The sequence below is a fragment of the Notolabrus celidotus genome, chromosome 24 (assembly GCF_009762535.1).
Source record: "Notolabrus celidotus isolate fNotCel1 chromosome 24, fNotCel1.pri, whole genome shotgun sequence".
Lineage (NCBI taxonomy): Eukaryota > Metazoa > Chordata > Actinopteri > Labriformes > Labridae > Notolabrus > Notolabrus celidotus.
In genome coordinates, this window is record NC_048295.1 from 4,331,119 (window position 1) to 4,350,074 (window position 18,956).

The 18,956-nt window shown below is 43.8% G+C and overlaps 2 protein-coding genes across 4 annotated transcripts in view; both read right to left on the minus strand.

Annotated features, from left to right (window-relative positions):
• mcf2la (mcf.2 cell line derived transforming sequence-like a) overlaps positions 1-325 on the minus strand; it is a 41,780-nt gene extending 41,455 nt beyond the window's left edge. The window contains exon 1 of the mRNA XM_034677349.1: positions 50-325. The gene's annotated coding sequence lies outside the window, so the exon portion shown is untranslated. The remainder of the gene's footprint in view (positions 1-49) is intronic.
• A 1,077-nt stretch (positions 326-1,402) lies between these two features.
• LOC117807994 (radixin-like) lies at positions 1,403-17,885 on the minus strand. Of its 3 annotated transcripts, none has more exons than XM_034677370.1 (15): positions 17,657-17,885; positions 15,480-15,573; positions 10,248-10,331; positions 9,836-9,931; positions 8,593-8,715; positions 8,317-8,468; positions 8,111-8,194; positions 7,860-8,006; positions 6,590-6,686; positions 6,323-6,486; positions 6,077-6,207; positions 5,737-5,897; positions 5,541-5,633; positions 5,219-5,455; positions 1,403-3,724 (listed from the first exon to the last, which is right to left on the minus strand). In XM_034677370.1, the coding sequence occupies exons 2-15, from the start codon at positions 15,489-15,491 to the stop codon at positions 3,560-3,562; spliced, it is 1,746 nt and encodes a 581-aa protein (XP_034533261.1). In that variant the 5' UTR covers positions 15,492-15,573; positions 17,657-17,885; the 3' UTR covers positions 1,403-3,559. The 3 variants fall into 3 exon arrangements, with proteins under 3 accessions (XP_034533261.1, XP_034533259.1, XP_034533262.1); XM_034677368.1 differs by having other exon boundaries at positions 6,584-6,686; XM_034677371.1 differs by lacking the exon at positions 1,403-3,724 and adding an exon at positions 4,490-4,808 and having other exon boundaries at positions 6,584-6,686.
• Between the last annotated feature and the right edge of the window lie 1,071 nt (positions 17,886-18,956).

An 18,956-nucleotide genomic window follows, 5' to 3' on the forward strand; every position in this document is an offset into this window, starting at 1 on the left:
TGAGTTTTATGTGCAGAAGTTTCTTTAAAAAACAACGAGTCCGACTCACCTGCACCCGAGCTCCACCTCCCAGCCTGATCAGCTGGGGCTTCTGGAGCTCTCCTAACTCTTAGCAAAGCTTTCAGTAGATGTCAGGGTGACGCTTAGTCCTAACTTTATGTTTGTATAAGTGAGTCCAGGTATGCATTTGTATATTAACATGACCAACTTTGGTTATACATGTGAATGTCTACATCTTAAAGAACCTTCATGCATGTGCAGCATGTGTGCAGCTGCAATAGCGCGCATGCCCAGTGACGTTTCTTCATTATTTCATGTTTTTATTTAACTTTAAGTCAATCAGAGGATAATTCATCTAAAGGATGTGAAGAGCAGAAGTAATCTCCATGGAGCAGACAGTAAGATAAAGATGATTACCTGCACTGCAGAGGGGTGGGTGTATGGTGGCCCTGAAGGTCAGCTGCACACAACAAAAACAACATTTTATACACCAAATATTTGTTATCACAACATTGTCTCATTAAGCTATCTGAATCACAACTTTGATCCAAGAAAGATATGTATTTCCCTTATTTAACAGCCTGGTAGTTGAGGTTTTACACCTGATGTTGGCCCTTTGAGCTGCTTTGAATATGACAAAACAAGTCCTTGTTGTTGACATTAAGCTGCTGTATCTGTTTGACACTGATGTGAAAATAACTCTCAGAATGTCTTTAATGTTATCTGACATAATAAACAGAGATTTAAAACAAACCTAAACACATTAAGTTTGTTTTGTTCCAAGAAGTGGAAAAGCTTTTCAAGGGCTCAAAGGGTTCAATCAGAGGAGAAACAGTGACACAAAGTGGTGGAAACAAATAATGCAGAAGCTTTAATGCAAAATGTGCATGAGTTATATATTTAAATTGATTTAATGGTAGAAGAACTTAGGAATATAATAAGCATTTCAATAAGATTCACAGATATTTTAAAATACTATTAAGCCTTATTAATTTTTGGCTTGATTACACTTGAAAAGGTTTAATTAAATGCAATTAATGCAATCCTGCTAATTATGTATTTTTGAAATATAGTTAAATATTTTATGTCTTCCGTGAAATGTTTATTAAAGTCATGAAATATTTGTGCAGTTGATGTTCAGCCCCGTCTTATTTCTCAACAATATAGAAACAAAATAAATTCCAAAAAGACATCAGAATACATCCAACTGGTATCATGAAATAAAAACATAACATACATACAAACATCTTTAAATATATATATATACTTAAAAAGACACTTAAAAATAGATCATCACTGTCAGGGTTGACTGCAGCAAACATCCCAGTGTGCAGACGGCTCTATGTTGGCTAACATGTGAATGCATGTCTTAACTTAAAATAGAAATGAGTCAAACACACGCTCAAAATTTAAAACTTTTATTTGTGAACCAATGAAACGGACTCCATCTGTGCCATCTATCGAAAAGATTACTAAACATGAACATAAGGAGAAAAAAAAACGGCCAAACGTGACAGCTGGTGCCAGAGCAGGCATCACTACAGACGCACAGCGGACGTGGACGTGAGAGTTTCCTCCTCCTCTGGTGAACCGGTCCACTATAGCGATGCATGCTGCTGGTTCAGGCTCTCTGAACAAAATACAAAAATATGGGCTGGAAGCACCAGTTCATTCTCCACCTACTATGGCAAACACGACACTAAACCACGGACACTGAAGGGAAACACAAAAGGCAGGCTTCAGTGTCCAGCCTCGTACAAGTGCTTTAACTTTAAAACTTTGTCTATTAAAAAATATCAACCTGCACCAGCTGTCACGTAAAAACAACACCGGGAACATTTTCTCGTCATATTGTTAATAAAAAAAGAAAACCTGTTCAAAAAATGAGCTAATTCCCACAAAAGATGGAGTCATGTTGCCGTCTGAGCACAAACAGGGGAGTTTGGATTTTTAATATTGAGGGGAAGAAATTGGCCGTGACCTCCAGAGGACGCTGGAGAGATTTACACAAGCTAGGTCCCTTCATGTTAGGAACTACTTGTAAGGATGAAGATGAGAATAAATGGGAGTGTCTGAGCAGGAAGGAACTACAGATCCAAATGGGGATGTAATGGCTGCAATCTGATGAGCTTGGGTTGGTTTTATAAGTGTGGAAACATCGAAGAGAGGTGGGCTCTTAAAAAGCCATCCAAGTGAAGTTGCTGGTCTCGTCGAATCCGATTAGGCGTCATAACATCAGGGTAACAGTAGACCAGCAACTCCTACTTTGACCCTTTAAAGAGACAATTTAACACCTACTTCCTCATCTTACCCTTCAAAATAAAAGGTCTACATTTGAAGCCATTACACCCCGTTTTGAGTCTCCCTGCTGACCCCCGTAACATGTCGACATAATGCGCAGAGTTTAAAATCCTTAAGCAACATGCAAGCCAGCAAAGAAGCTCTGCCCACATCTGTAACAGCAGCCATGTAACATAACCTTTTGACCTTCAGGAGGAGGGGGAGTGTTTGACTTCCTGTCACCACTGCGAACATTACTGAGGTAGAGATTCGTCCTGAGAGCGAGGACTGATGTTTTCATAAGCTCCCCAGTCAGAGAGGTTCCACACACACGCGTGCATACACTCCATCTTTCACGCTACACACACACACAAATGTTTAGACAGACAGACAAACAGCCGACGTCTCTGTTCCTCTGTCTGTCCACGAAACACTGCGGGATCCTCTGTGAGCTGGCAGGCAGAGAAAACCATCTGTGGTGACCGGGAGTCAAACACTGGGACGCATCAGAAACACACAAACACACACACACAGCTACACAACTTAGCTTATCTGAACACTTTCTCACCGGAGGGCAATAGCTTCCTGCTACTCTATCCCCTCTGCATGTAAAAAAACACTTTCCCTTTTGTAACCTGGACTACATTCATTCATCAGAACCTGCCGCGGGACGAGTCGGGTCAGCTTCATTCAAAATACTGCCAATATTGACGTTTAACTGAGCCTGACGTGAAGCTACTAGAATACTGCAGAGTCATGTTTTCACTGTTTAAATGGATCTAATCGATTGAAAGCATAATAAGCTTGACGCCAAATGAAAATATTGACCTACTTTCCCCCCCGAGCTCTCGTCTATGTTCACATCCTTGGACTACATGTTGGACAGACGACTAAAAAGAAGGGCGTCATGGATAAAACAAGTCAAACAAAAAGCAGGAGGAAACTTAAAAACACAAGTAAGGACAGGTTAACTGAAACATACTACACCTTTTGCATCAAGCATAACAAAGAAAAAAAACGTAGCTCTCTATGGCCGAGTTAGCTTAAAATAAAAAGATTCAATTTTGGTTTCTCGTAAGGGTTGTTTATAGACGATCTTGTTCAGAGTGGCGTGTAGGCAGACATCCGAAACGTTCAGACTTCAGAGTGGAAATGTTGGGCGGGGGACTTTGGCAGTTTGTCACAAGATCATTTCTCTGATGTCCATGAAGAGCGAGCGTCCACTGAGGGGGAGAGTTCGTGAGCGGGGACGCCCCCCGAGGACAAAAAGGTGCCGCCCTCACATGGACTCGAACTCATCAATGCGCTGCTTCGTGTTGCCCTGTCGGATCTGGCGCAGGGTTTTGTATTTGTCCCGACCCGCTTTCACGTTCTCGGCGTGCAGCACGTCGTTCTGCGTCTTCTTGGTTTCGTCTCGGGCCTCGGCCAACTCTGAACTTAACGTCTGAGAGAGCAAAGAGAGGGACAGGTGAGTCAGAGCTTAAACACAGAAGGGAGAGGAGGAATGCACGAAGGAACAGGACAGACAGTGAGACGAGGAAGCAGACGGAGACGAGAAAGAGGGCGAGGTGCAGAAGAGGGGAAAAGGGAAATTCGAGCTTCTGCAGCGTGTCTGTCGGAAAGTCTGCCGTGATCCCTGAAGTACAAGTAGAATTAAATTCTTCCAAAGAGGGGAAATAGTTTCATTATATCATTTAACACCCTGCAGCATCTTTTCAGCACAGGCCTTTACTTGAAACAGGGGTGCCCCAAATAGTAGACCACAGTGTCACATGGTTAGAACGTAACTCACAAAGCTTTCTTTTGTTGGTTAGTAGCAGGGGAAGGTTTCAAATCCAGAAATTGCAGATAAATTTGAGTGCATACTCTCTGCAGGTTGTTCAGGAGCAGTGAATGAGTCAAGCTGAAGGCAGTTTGTTGTATTTACAGCACAAAGTGAATAAAGCTGGTTTTAAGGTAAGGCTAGAAGCCAGGCTAATGCTAACTAAAGGAACCAGGTTAGGAACCAAGACAGTAGTGAGTTGTTAGCATGCTATTGTAAATTTCAGATATTAAAGGCTCATTATTTTTGTTATTGTAAGTGCAAAGAATATTACATATATACCCACATTTTTTAAAACCTTGTTTATTGATTTTCACAGAAAAACAATAATTTCCTAAATTAGAAGTTGGTACATTTTTTATTTTAATTAAAAAAAACTTTAAAGAATATTATCTTTATTGTAATCAACCCTGGTGTGAATCTTTTGTTGACATCTACTCTAACAGTAAAGTGCTTCAGTTAGATGATAACCTGTAAATTTGAAGCGTCATTTTTACAGCATTCAGTCATTTAAGGGATGAGATAATAACTTCAACCCCTTTCTGTAGCCTGCAGGTGAATGCTGAGTAATGACGAGGCTGAAGATATGAGAGCAGCACTGGTACGAGACGGCGATGCAGCGACAGAGCAGAGGGAGGAAATGTGTCAGCTTAAACTGACCGCCAAACTGGGAGGATCATCTGATCGAAAGAACGACGTACTTCAACTGTGAAGACAGGGCAGCTCCGGTTACATGTTGTACTAGCTTCGATTTAGAGCCCCTGAATTTTAAAGTTATGACAGTCATGAAAAAGGTTTCATCATTTGCTCCAATGGGTCTGCTTTGAAGCCAGGCTACAGTCTAAGCCAGCTACTCCTGTTAAAAGCAGGAGAACCAAGAGGATGCCTCTTCTTACCCTGACGTGCCATTTCCTGGCTGGTTTTTCTTCTTCACAACAAAACTGCTGTTAGAAAATAGCGTTATCTTGTTGTTATTTGTGAGCTGCAGATCTCTTTGGGTTTAATCTAGAGCTGCTTTTATCCTGGAAGATATCTTTTGCATGTAATGGTATTAATAAGGAGGAATGTGAAGGTTAGTGTCTGCCCTCCTCTGTTAGTTTCCTCTCTGCCTCTTACCTGCAGCTGCTTCTTGACTCTCTCGTTCTTCTGGGCCTCGGTGACGCGCGCCTCCTCGCTGCGGAGGTCCAGCTGGCTGACCCCCTCGTTGGAGAGCTCGGCGCTGGCCTCGGCGTGGTTCTCGTCCTGCTCGTCGTGCTCGTTCTCGGAGTTGCCGTCCGGAGGAGCCGGCACCACCGTCATGGCGGTCTTCAGCTCCTCCTTGGTCTTCTCCAGGTCGTCCTGGGCGGATAGAGCCTGCGGGGGGAGAGCACAGAGAGAGAGAGAGTCAGACAAATGCAGGAGAGAGGAGGGACTGTAAAACCAGTTTGAGGTGATTCACCTTGTGCTGCCATTCTGTGGCTTCCTCATCTTTCTTTCTCTTGGCGTCCTCCAGCAGGGCGATCTTAGCTGTGAATTCAGCCAGTTCTGAAGCCTGGGAGAAAACAAACACACACACACACAAATGTTCCCATTAATCACTAAATATGTGTGTGCACAGACTCTGCCTGAGTGAGCCTTTACGGTATCAGTCATACCAGTTGCTCCTGGTTCTTCTGCTGGTCTTCAGCCTGCCTGGCCAGCTCTGCCTTCGCCTCCTCTGCCGCATGCCGATCTCTCTCCAGCCTCTCTGCCTCCTCTCTCGCCCGCTTCCTCTCCTGCTCCAGCTCCAGAGCCTTGCGGGTCTGCTCTTCCAGCTCTGCAGACATCGTTTTCCGATTTAGTTTTTAAATGATCTGACATCGAGGTGCATGTACAAAAATAACTCATTCAGGCTACACAAGCATGAGGAGTAGAAATGATGGGGCTCTGTAATCTGACAAACATAAGGAGCAAAGATGAGTGAACAGATGGATGGAGGAAAAGAAAAATGTGTACCTTTCTGAGCTCTCATCGTCTGCTCTTCAATCTGCCTCAGCCTCTCCATGAGCTCCTCTTTCTCATGCTCTATCCTCTCCTTCTCTTTCTCTGCGTACTCGCGCTTCTTCTTCTCGTTCTCCAGCTGAGCCCTGGGAAGTTTTGCAAACACAAGTTTTAGATTATTGGGGTATCCTTAATGTAAACACAACACCTCTGTGCAAGTTTGAATTCATAAAAGGTTGGTCTGGACAAAGGTTCCAGTACCTCTCCATCTGTTTGTGGTTCTTCTCCTCCCGCGCCTGAGCCTTCATCTGCTGCACCTCGATGGTATCGGGCTTCCTCCTCCTCATGTACAACTCGTGGTTCCCCATACACAACGCCAAGATCCGCTTGTTGATGCGCAGTCGTGGGGCGTAAAACACAAAGTCCTGCAGAGAGAGAGAGAGATGTGGAGAAGAGTAAAATCTCTGTGAGGAGAAAGTGTAACACTTTTTTAATCCTCTGACTGTATTTGATGACTCTGACCCTCACCGGCGCTTTCTTGTCGATCGGTTTGATGACAAACTTTTTGTCGTTGAAGGAAATGTTTCGGATTTCACTCCAGGGGAAGCCGATCTTTGGTGTCAGCCTGAAACAGAAATGCAACAGAGTGAGGAACAACTTAAAATGAAAGACACCGCTGCAGAATGTGTAGTAGGTAGAGAAATGTTTTATAAAGTTCAGCCAGCAGGTGGAGCTCCAACAGAGAAAAATCAGAAGACTGAATCCTCTGTCAAAGTTTCTGATTCAGTGAAAGGAAACTAAAATCACTTTCTGTCAAATAAATAAAACAAGGATGGCTTTCTCTGATCGAAAAAGAATAAAAGACAAGATAGGGAATGAAGAGCGACAGAATCCATCCCTTATTTCTTTCCTTTGTCACCTGGTCGAGAGAAGAACAGCACTTGCGATGACCTCGCATGACAGGCAGGAAAGGAAAAGCAGGAAAGGAAAAGCAGCGAGAGGAAATGCTGCAGGAGACGTGATTACATCTATCCCTTTATTTCCACACGGGGTAAAAAATATCTCTGAGCAGAGGACAGGAAAGACTCTCCTACAATGGACAGACGCGGCCTTCCTCTCTCCACCCAGCTCTCGCTCAGAACATCAGAAATATCTCCGCTTTGAAAACTAACAGAACATGCAGCTCTTTGTTTCGGGGGGACTGACTGACGTTTGATGAATCAGTGAGTTAAAGGTAAATAAATAAAATGTGTGCGCATGTTATCAGGCCCCTCTCCTTTGGAATCATCTACCAGTCAGGGTCCGGGAGGCAGACACCCTCTCTACTTTTAAGAGTAGGCTTCAAACTTTCTGCTTGGACCAGCTCTTAGTTATGCTGCTATAGGCTTAGTCTGCCAGGGGAACTGACACACTGAGATCCTACTGAATCTGAAAGAGACACTTTGACTTCTTCTTTGAACACAGGAAGTCAAGTCTGCAAGAACAGACGCTCAAAAACCTGCCTGAGGTGACACATTTGATTTAAAAGCTGCTGTAAACACTCACCTCCTGCAGATACATGTGATCAATCAAGCCACAAACTCACGGTTACAAAACCTGCACACAAATCAAAAACTGTCATGAAGCTCAGACCTTGATTTGAGGTCATGTGACACAGGAGGTGTAGTAGTGTTGTGGTGACATGTGGTTGTGTCTCCAGTAATTAACCGCAAACCACAGCTCTGAAAGCACGGCGCACAAACCACAACATGACGAGTACTTATTAACTCTGAAATCTGTGTGTGTGTGTGATCAGTACTTGTCTTCGTGTTCGTAGATGTTGAGGCCGAGTGCGTCCACGCCCAGCCACAGCTGCGTGCCCTTCTTGTTCTTGATCTCAAAGTAGTTGACTCCGTACATCTCCAGGTCCTGAGCGATCTTCAGATACTCCATCATGGAGTCCTCTCTGGAAGAAAACACAGCACACAAACAAAACTTTAACCTGATACTGTCCTAACGTGACCCAACATGCTCCCTCACATGTATATTTTCCTGCCTTGTGACACATACCTGAGCATTCCTCTGTGTTCTTCATGCCAGGTCTGTATCCGGTCCTCCCACTGCTCCTTGGTCAGTTTGTGCTGCTCCAGGACTCTGCACACAAACACAAACACAATGACTTCACCTGAATGGATTCCTGAGCGGTACAAATGACTTCCTCAGGAGGAAATCATTGAAAATTCCAGCAGGGAGCTAAAACGTCCCTGTGTTGTTACCTTTGAGGCAGCAGTCTGTCGTGGGTCAGGTAGCCAGGCTTGTGGACGTCTTTGCTGTAGTCTCCATACCTCGTCTGGACGGCGTACGACGCTAACAGCACAGCCGTCTCTGGAGGACAGTAGTTCTCGTCGTTCAGAATGGCCTCTTTCACCTGTGAAGTTTATTCGTTCATGAAACGTTTTTAAAAGAAGCTAGCTGTGAACGTATTCACAATCAGCCTCATATTTCGTCCCTCTTGGGTTCAGACTTGGACTGACACTCGAGTGTCTGGTTACCTGCAGGAAGAAGAGTCTCTGTGTGATCTCCTGGATTAGTTCCTCTGAAACGTCCTCAGGGAAGAACTTGGCTCTGAACTTGAACTGCAGAGGGTTCTCTTTCTTCACATCCTGCTGAGTCACCTGAAACACAAACACAACCTCATCAGCTGTTAATCACAAAGTCTGTGTCCCAGTCACGTCCCCGGCTTTAGGATGCAAAGAGTGCTGACTTCATAATCAGAGGGGTGGAATCAATATCTTTAACCAGGGGCAGCTGTGTTATTATTATTATTATTATTATTAGTTTCCTTACTTTGCAGCCAACGTTCTTGTTTGGTGGCCAAAATGAAAACTATAAGAGCAAAAATATTTCCACAAAATGCAGCAGAAATAATAAACAGCACAAGATAAGCTGCCTCTTGGAAAATGCACGAAACAAAAATATCAGAAATGTGCAAATTTATCAAATATATTCCAGCCACTGATTTCAAAACAAGTCATCAATTCATAATAAAATGAAATGACCTCATGTTTTTTATTTAGCTTTCAGCTGAAGGAGAGGAGGAAGAAAAAGATGAAGTGTTCCAGTGACAGATTTAAAGGTGAGGGACTGAAAATGTAAATGAGAGGAAATTTACAGTGTGGCTTTAACTTTGGACTCTCAGTTGATGTGCTTTCTCTTTCGTGCTCCCATGAGGATGATTTGGAAGTCTAAAGGAAACAATGGTGTTAATCTGCCGCTGTTATTTTACTATGTTTCCTTTACCTGTCACTACCTGGAGAGTGTTTTGCATGCATGACTCTCAGCAGAGATAGTTTGGATGCAAAATGTCTCACTTCTCACTAATTCGTCTCCAGGAAACGATGCAAAACAACTGAAATCACACGTAGTGAAGTGCAGAAGTCTGACAGAGCTGCAGCAGTCTGTATATAACACGCTAATGTTTCCAGAAATGTTTCATCAAGTGTATCCGAAGCCCTCGACTCGCTCTCTCTCTCTCCGTCTCTGTCTCCCACACACACATGTAGAGTGTGAGGGGAGTCTTCTGTCATGCATAGTCAGGAACACACAGACACACTGTAAGGCTGCTGGGTGTGTGGGTGTGTTAGAGAGAGAGGAGGGAGGGAGAGAGGGAGGAAGAGCTCATCTGAGGCTCCAGAGCTTCTGGGCAAATCCCAAACTAACTTCAGACTCTGACAAGATGAAAGAAGAGATAAACGTGGGACGGAAAAGAGAGACAAAGCAGAGAAAGAGAGAGACCTTCTTGTTGAGTTTGAGCCAGGTGATGTAGCCTTTACTGTCGATGTACTGCAGACCGAAGAACCAGACCTCCCTCAGTCCCACCGTCTTCACCACCTGAGAGGGAAACAAAGAGGAATGAGAGGTCTTACAAACACGACTCGAGGCGGCAGATTCAAGTGTTTTTTGCAGATGTTCCACAAGGACTGCAGCTATTATCTGTCTTTGAAAAAGGTATAAAAAGACACTTTAGTGCACAGCTTGTTCGTGCACAGCTTTTTATCAAGACAACAAAAGACAAGGACAAGACCGAGCAGCAAACGACTTCACTTAATAAGCTCCATCTTTCAGGTTGTCTGTTTAACGCTTGTGTTTACTCCTCTGTTGGACTGCAGGAAGTAGTCCTGTCCTTCAGAACCTCAGTCTTGCTCACCTGGTCAAAGAGCTGTTTCCCTGTGGTGTTTGGTTGGATGGCAAACTCCAGCTCTGCATCCATGGTGGTCACTCGGACGTTGATCTATACAACACATGAAACAGGAAGTTAGTTAGTATTCAATCAGGTCTAGACCATACTCTGTGTTCTATTATTAACAAAGACCCAACATCAAGACAGGATAACATCCGGTCCCGTCTTACAGACAGGACTCAGTCTGATCTCATCTTAATCCACCATGAACAGAGCACTTTGCAGCATTTAGCAAGTTACAGTGGCAAGGACAAACTTCCTTTAACAGGCAGAAACCTCCAGCAGGACCAGACTCATGTTAGACACACATCTTAACAAAAGTTAAGTGTCAAAAGTAACAGAATCATTTTTATGTACGTCCTTAAATATAATGTGGAAAAACTCCGGCACAGTGACTCATATTGTGAGTTTAGTATCAAACATTCACAGACTTTACTGAGTGTGTTATCCAACATCAACTCACACACTTCAGCTTGTGTTTCATACGTCAATTTTCCAATTTTCCCTCAAACCAACAAACTTTTCTCTTCACATGTTTCCATCCTTCATGCCAGGGCCCCACTCTGTGAGGGAGCCTACAACTCCTCAGCTGGGGTGGAGCAGAGAACAGAACTCAGTCATTGGCTGTGCCCTGCTGCCTGCACTGGCAGGAGGCCTCGCAGCAGCGCGTCGAAAGGGGGCTGACCTTCCAGATCTGTGACATCCTTCCTCTCACACCTACGCACCCTGAGCTGCATGTTGCCTCAGCTGTGGTTAGACACAGAGGGCTGCAGAAGCAAGAAGCTGCAAGACGACAGAAAAAGAAAAGAAGCAGGGGAAGATAAACGCAACAGGAAGTGAGAGCGCTGATCCGGGGTGCACCTCGTGGTGTCAGAGGCGAGCCGCCGTTTGAAAAAGGGAGGGAAAAGTGAAAGAAAGAGCGCTCAAACTTAACAACAAAGCTCAGGAGGGCTTACATTGCGTTCTGTCTCTGTTTCTGTATCACCGCCATGAATAATCCATGAGATCTGAGTCTATACTGAACATTGCTGGACTCCCCCTGGACCACAATGTATCTGCCTCTCATTAATTAAGCATGAAAAGTTGAAGCACTTTCTCTGCACTATAGACATCCAGCATGAACTTCCTGCTCTACCTGCATTATATCGGAGATGTGCAGAGGTCTGTTTGATGATACTTAGAGGCTTCCACATCAAGATCAAGGCTTAATCTCGTCTGGGAGATCAACCTACATCAAAATACGTCCACGAAGAAGTCTGCAGAAGTGTGTGAACTCATCTTATACTGGCAACACAGAATAAGACGATTCTGAAATGCCTGACTGACATCCAATAACATAAGCTGCTTATTTCAACACAGCTCCGTCGATGAGGAGGCTAAGGGTGTGGTTACATGATACGACATCATCATATATAGCCAACTGGGGGAACCATCCCTTGATGACTTTCCAAAGAAATGTCTTCAACTTGCATCTTTCTCACAAACGGCTCTAACCCTGACACTTTCACTCACGAGGTCAAGGCGTCTGCAGCCACACTTTTAACCGAGAGGAAGTACAACCTGCCAGAAGAGAAGCGACGTGTTGGAGTCTCCACCCTTCCTTTAAATGCAAAATACAATGAGCTGAAAGGTCACTTAAAAATCGTGGGGAGTGAGAGAGAGTAGAGAGAGGGGGAAGACATGCAAGAAATGGTAGACCGGCCGGGAGTTGAATTGGCGACCTCTGCGGCGATCATGATAATTATCGTTAAGTATTGTTTCTCCCTCCTAAGGTTTAGACTAAAGGAGGCATCATGACAGCTCTGCAGCATCTTCTAAAACCAGCTGGTCCAAAATAAAGTGCTGACATGTTGCACGATTTAAGCCAAACTTTTGCAATTAGGAGAACTTCCTGATCGACTCTCTCAAGTGTGCAAAACACACCCCTGGATTCATCGCTTCATGGCTCACTGCCGGCTGGACTGAGTCTGTTTTGGTTTCAGTAGCTGCCTCATTGACTCTCTGAGACTGGAGTAGTTATGGAGAACATAGCGCTGCTGTGCCGGGGGTTTCCAAGTGACCGGACATGAATGTTCCTTCTCCAGCCTTTGTGTGTGTATGTATGTGTGTGTGTGTGTGTGTTCCCAAACATAGCCAACCCACAGGGCACAGAGAGGTAGAATCCTGCACGAAGCAGACGGTCAGTTAATCCGCTCTCTCCTGCAGAGAGAGAGGGGGAGGTGGAGAGAGACGACAACATGCCGATGCTCTGACACAGCTAATCACACACGGCGACAACTGAGCGCTCTCAAAGGAGCAACTTCTGCAAGCCTGTCCTTATGTGACATAGACTGCGACACAAAACACTGACCGGGCAACGCAGCACTTCTTCAACAGGCCACATTAATCTCTCTGTGAAGACTTTTTGAAGTTGGAGGTTAAAGCTAAGACTGTGACCTCCATTAAACTCCACACAACACCGCTTTCAGGCTGTCATTAGATTCCACAAACATCGTTTCTGCAGATTCTAAAAGTTTCCAGAGTTCCTCGGATGTGGGGAAGGATGCTTTGTGGCTGGTTTTAAATTCAGCATTGAATCTGTGTCAAGCGTCCATCGTGCTGGCTGCCACTGCACCTCAGTCAGAAGCTGAACTCCCAGCAGCTCCCTGCAGACTACAACAACTGTGACTGGTCTCCATGTTTCCATCGCACCAAAACATCTGAGGACACTTGATGCTAGCATGCGTGCAAATGTTCTGCTTTATGTCAAAGGTGTAGGGGGTGTAACGATTCATCTACTACATCCATTACTCAATTCAGGCTGCCTGTCTGTGACGTCGTCATCAGTGATTTAAACTATTTGCAAGTGAACGACAGGAAGCCCTCGCTCCTCCGGCGGAGACAGAACCGACAAGTTAAGAAAGTGGAGCAGAAAGAAGAGTTTTCACGAGCCAGGAGCAAGACTCTCTGCTCACACGCCAGTGCACACACGGCTGGACTCGAGCTGAGCTGCAACGAGACATGGAGGCAGAAGTTATCCACATTTACACGACAGTGCAACAACGGTATGACAAAGTTATATGTGCAGTGACACTAAACGAGTGTTTCATGATCATGTTTGATTCCCTCTCTGTGTGCTCTTAAGTCCCCCTCTCCATTTCAGCTGTGAAGACGAGTTCCCTCCCAGACAGGCCTCTTGTTAAATGTGCAGCTGTTTAGTAACTGTAAGCTGTTAAGAGGAGCTTTGCTGAGAGAGGCCTTAAAAAGACAGACGCACACACACACACACACACACACACACACACACACACATATACTTCAATCAGTACAACTACTAATCTGGCCTGCTGGGCTCTGAGCAGCTGTCTGTCCCTCTGATTAACCCCCCTGCAGGGTGAGGCAGGCTTCACAGGGAGACGGGGAGGAGGAGAGGAAGAATCACTGCGACTTCCAAACACAAACATGCATCCTTTGGGGGGGAAGGGAAGGTGAGCAGAGTGATTTTACAAGATGCAGCAGACAGATAATAAAGAGGAGACAGGAAGGAGTTCGACCCTTACTTCGCTTTGTTTTGTAAATGAGGTGAAGGGTCGAACACAGCGAGGGAAACAAACTTCTGATGTGCACAAATCTCCACCCTTCCTACCAGCCTCATTGTTCTCCTGACTGATGTCAATTCCTCATCTTCTAGTTGCATATTTCAAATATTGCGTGACTTCTGAACTCTCAGACAGTGATAATCCTCTTTCTTCACCTCACTTCGGCACTTCCACAGAGTCAGGATGTTGACCTAGCCTGGGCCTCCTCTACAGGGAATGGTGAAAGACAGCCACAAGCTAGGAAACCAGCGAGGGCCTTCTTCCTGTGGGGTGCTGTTGTCACCTCGTAACTCTCCAGCTGGCCCCCAGCCCGGAGAGAGAGCACCAAACTGGAAGACACTCTTTTAACCTTTGACACTCCAAACCAACTCATTGCACAGCTTCTGGACTGCTGTGTGTCTCTCTGCTCTGCCCTCCATCACAGCGACAACTTCACTGACTCTGTGCCGTCGTGTTTAAATGTCATAAATAAATTGAGCTCCTTTTGATAGATCTGGGTAGACCATTAAACATGCTCTGTACTCAATCTTTAGCAACATGAAATACAAGCTCACACAGTCAGACACTTTAATGTGGATGTGAGTGTGTTTTGCTACGTGCAATACCACCACAACTCTGCCATTCAGCATCCTCCTCCACCACACTGTGGTAAATTAAAACTGTAGTCGCCTCAGTGTGAGTTCGAACCACGTGTTTGTGTTAAATCAAAACTTCAGCTCGCCCTCCTGGCTCCTCAAACTGTTGTTTAACTCAACCTTGTAACTGTTTAAATAAATACGCCTTTGTTACAGATGATTGCCGACACTGAGACAAAAGAGTCCTATTCCAAAAGTGATGAAGTCTGGCTGGGAGCCTGGAGAGAGTCATGTCGGATGGGTCTCGCTTCCTCTGTTTACTGTGTCAGAGCCTCCCTGCTGCGCTTGCTCTGTCAGTTATTGTCTGAGACAGAGACGTCGCTCCCTGCTCTGTTTTTGGGGACGGTGTGGAGGAAATGAAGGATGACATCAGTGCCTGGTTTCTGCTTCCTTCCGCTTGAAGAGGAAAGGTTTCACTGGAGGGAGAGCCTGAAGCCTGATGGGAAAGTTTCTGATGCAAGCGTTAGCAACCTGACCTTGCAAGAGCTCTAATCAATAGAATAAGACTCCATCACACTTTGAGCGTTTCTTGCTGCAAAGAGAAAAAAGAGCAGTTTAATGAGAGCGCTCGACTCAGATCTGCTTATACTGAAAAATCACCGCGAGCGAGCTGCATCAAATTGCTTTCTGTTTTGGCGTCGTTCACATCCCAGGACTCTGGCATTCTCTCCACCCTTTAAACAACAAAGGCAGCAGTGTTGCAGTGGCAGGCCTGTGGGCCAGGCACTCCGCTTCACACTCTGGCTGTTGTTTACTTGGAAGAGGAGGAAGAGGAGTGGGAGCAGCCAGCGGGGAGAGACTTCAGCTTCTCTGATGCACAGATGTTGCCCACAGGGTTACAAACTGCAACCTTTATATTTCTTATAACGTCAGACTTCAGAAAGTACTTAGTACTCTGTTTCTCGTATCAATTAGTGAGGAAAGTGTAGAGCTGAGGCATGTCTTTCTACATCCCTGTAGAGTAAGGTGTTAAAGCTGCGTCTTACCGGTTTCGGCATCTTTGCGTCCTCTCCTCCTTGCACCCGACAGATGAGAGGGTGAATCCGTCACAGGACGGCGACGACACCAGAGACACAGGACCTGAAAGCAAAAGAGACAATGGGTCAAATAATATCAGCATAAGGATGCTTAACTTTATCATTGCTTGATATCACGCTGACTTTCCAGATCAGGCTGCATTTTCAGCCACTTGTGCATCAAAAAGTTGCATCAAAATCAATATTTCCCATCTATTGAGCAAGCAGGAAAAACTGAAGAGAGTCCCATTTCTTCATGTGCAAACAGCTACGAGGCCAGAAGCATAGAGACGTGGTTACAGACGGGAACCATTTAGGGAAAAGCATTTAAGTGTAATTACTGCAAAGACATTATGACTCATGGACGTGAAATATGACCCTGAGGATACGCAAAGTAACACATCACCCATTACTTACATCATGTTGACTTGGAAATATCACAACACCTGCTATATATTTAATCGGACAATTACAGCCTCAAGTAGGAGAAACTATCACAGAATATGAAGATGATTTTAATCTTCTGTCTGCTCTAATGTTCTCTGCTAAGCAAACATCCCAGTCCCAGTGGAGTCTAAATGAAACATAAGCCTGTAGGTTTGGTCATGACCTGCGCTGAACTGTCATATGATACTAAAATAAGGAGCGTAAGCCTCGCCCTATGTTGTGTCAACATGTCACATCAATCAGACCTGGATGCTCTGCTCTAGAGTCGGATGCTGCTGAGTAACAAGGTCTCGCAGGACGTGTTGGTGCTCCTCCATGGTGGAGGTTAGAGACTTGGCTCATGAACTTCACTTCACTAACTCTTCTCATTCATTGATCAGCAATTACTGATGTTTGTTGGGTCCTTTAACATCTAATGAAGACACAAATGCCTCCTGTGTGTCTCTGCTCTGCCCTCCATCACAGCCACTACACCACTAACTCTCCGCGTTCATTCATCGCCGATTACTGACATTTGTGTTGTTTTTTTTATTATATTCAGACTAGTCAAGTTAAAGCTCCTGTAAGAAGTTTTCAACTGGTTTCAAAACAGCCTCTTTAGGAGCTACAAGACCATCAATATGAAGGCTGACTACCTCTGTGTAGTTATTTCTAATGCTTTGTCCACAAAAAAAATCAAGCAGAAGTTTCTTATAGCAGCTTGGAGCATTTTTAGGAAGCTAATTCAAAGTGTTTTATATCAGATTTCACTCTGTCATCATTAAACATCATATGTACTCCATTTTTAGCAACAACAAATACACGCTAACACAAGCTTGAAGCCAGTTAGCAACTATATTTAACCCCCAGCTACATATTTTAAAATTAATCACAAATTACAATAAAAATAATTTATATAAATGGGAGAAAAACTCCTAAAATAAGTATTCTTTCTCCCTTTATATGAATTATTAATTAATTAATAAGTAGCTGGGGGTTTTATATGGTTGCCAACTGGCTTCAAGCTTGTGCTAGCTTGTTTTTGTTGTTGCTAAAAATGGGGAACATAGAATATTTAATGTTGACAGAATGAAAAATAATAAACACTTTGACCTAGCTTCCTAAAAGTTGCTTGAAACTTGATTTTCTAATACAGTATAATCGCATAAACCTTTAAAATGAGTGTTTTATGTGACTATACTGTTTTTAGACGGTGTAACGGAAATTATGGTTACGTTAGAATGTGTGTACGTAAGGAAGCCCACGAGCTGTCGCGTTCTTCGCCCTCCACATGGAGACATGCCCACTTGTAGCTCACGAGCAATTAGCCCGTTTACCCGCCGAGAGTTGGCAACCGTTACATCACAATTTAACCACAATTAAACCACATTATGAACAACCTTTGACACTTTCCGGTGAACACAAAGCAACACAACAACATATTAAAGTGGGGAGAATATTCGACGTGTTTTACTCGTGAAATCTCGCCAAGTTTTAAAGCCTTTAAAAAAATGTTCGCCATCATTAATTTCTCTCAATCGACACCAAAACATGTGCTGAACTGTCATTACTCCCACGTAGAGCACACTACTCTGTGTTTATGTGGATTTAAAGGGTACAAGTTAACACACTGGTGATTTCATGGAGGTATAAAACGAGGACATCCGCTACTGCATCAAAGTTGAAGAAGCTCCTCTTTTCAGGGAGAGGCAGTAACTCACCGGGGGGACGAAGTAGCTCCAGAAATAGAAAGAAAGGCCTCTTGTCTTCAGATTTAACACGATATCCACGATGAGAACCCCGCGCTGACTCTGTTTTCTTATCTCTGAACACCTCTGCAGACAGAAATTCCCGCAGATACAGGAGAAACCGTTGAAGTCTTAACAACCATAAGGCGATTTGGGGTGCCAGCGACAAGGCAGACAGGATCAGGCATCACTGCTTCCGGTGGTGCCCTTCAAATTAAAAGCCTCACGTAGACGGACAAATAAAAGCATAAAAAGTTGGAATTTGCAAGAGGATAAGGCTTCTGCTTCACTTTAAGATGTAACCGCATACAATTTCCAAGTGTTTCTTTTTTTAAATAATCAGAACGCTATCAGAACTGAACATTTTTGTCATATATAATGTATTCTGCGGTGATATTGTCCAAAATAAATGATTCAAAAGTTTTTATTTCAATGAAACCCCTCTGTTGTGGAATGAAATGAACTCTCTTTAAATAAATGTAGATAGATAGATAGATAGATAGATAGATAGATAGATAGATAGATAGATAGATAGATAGATTTTTATTTGGCCTTAATAAGGATTTTTTTTGTCACTGTCTGTACAAGATTACATACATAAAACATACACAATAAACACCTCCCACATATACACACTGGACACATTACTACAAATGTAGTTCTTTATTCTTTTTTTTACAATGATATAAAGGTTAATTATATTTAAACACATCTGTCTTTTTCTTATAATGATCACATCACCACTTCTTACAACACTTTAACAAAGATTTGATCCAATTTTGGGTTTATTTTAAAGTGTATGAATCTTTATTTTCCTGTATAAGTCTGCTTTGACATGAAAATAAATATATGTCACTAATGATTGTTTTGTATCTTGACTGGGAGGTGTCACTTTGTCAGCTTTTATTCTGTCGGCTTACACTCCACGCAACTTTTTCGTTTATTTTGAAGGGATAAAACGCCCAACTTTCGGTTTAGTCTTCAGTTCCTGCCGGACTCTTGATGCAGCTAATAGCGGGGATGTTCAATATGGCTGTCAGTGAGCAGGAGTGGATGTAAGGAGTGTGTGCCTGGAGGGGTATGGTGGGTGATCATTAGAGGAGTGAGCAGGGTTTATTATGGGATGGATTAAAGGCAGACCTGGATGACACTGGAAGTAGTTCATTTTGCAGAGGATGTAAAGTTTGAATAAAATACAGCAGATTTAATGAGAATATCTATCCAAAAAATTTAAAATATATGATTTTTTCCAGCCTTTTGAATATATTACACC

Coding starts and splice junctions, on each gene's coding strand:
- LOC117807994 (XM_034677368.1), bottom strand. Junction 6,687..7,859: donor ATCTACGAACACGAAGACAA/GTACTGATCACA, acceptor TTTCTGTTTCAG/GCTGACACCAAAGATCGGCT. Junction 5,456..5,540: donor CCACAGAATGGCAGCACAAG/GTGAATCACCTC, acceptor CTCCCCCCGCAG/GCTCTATCCGCCCAGGACGA.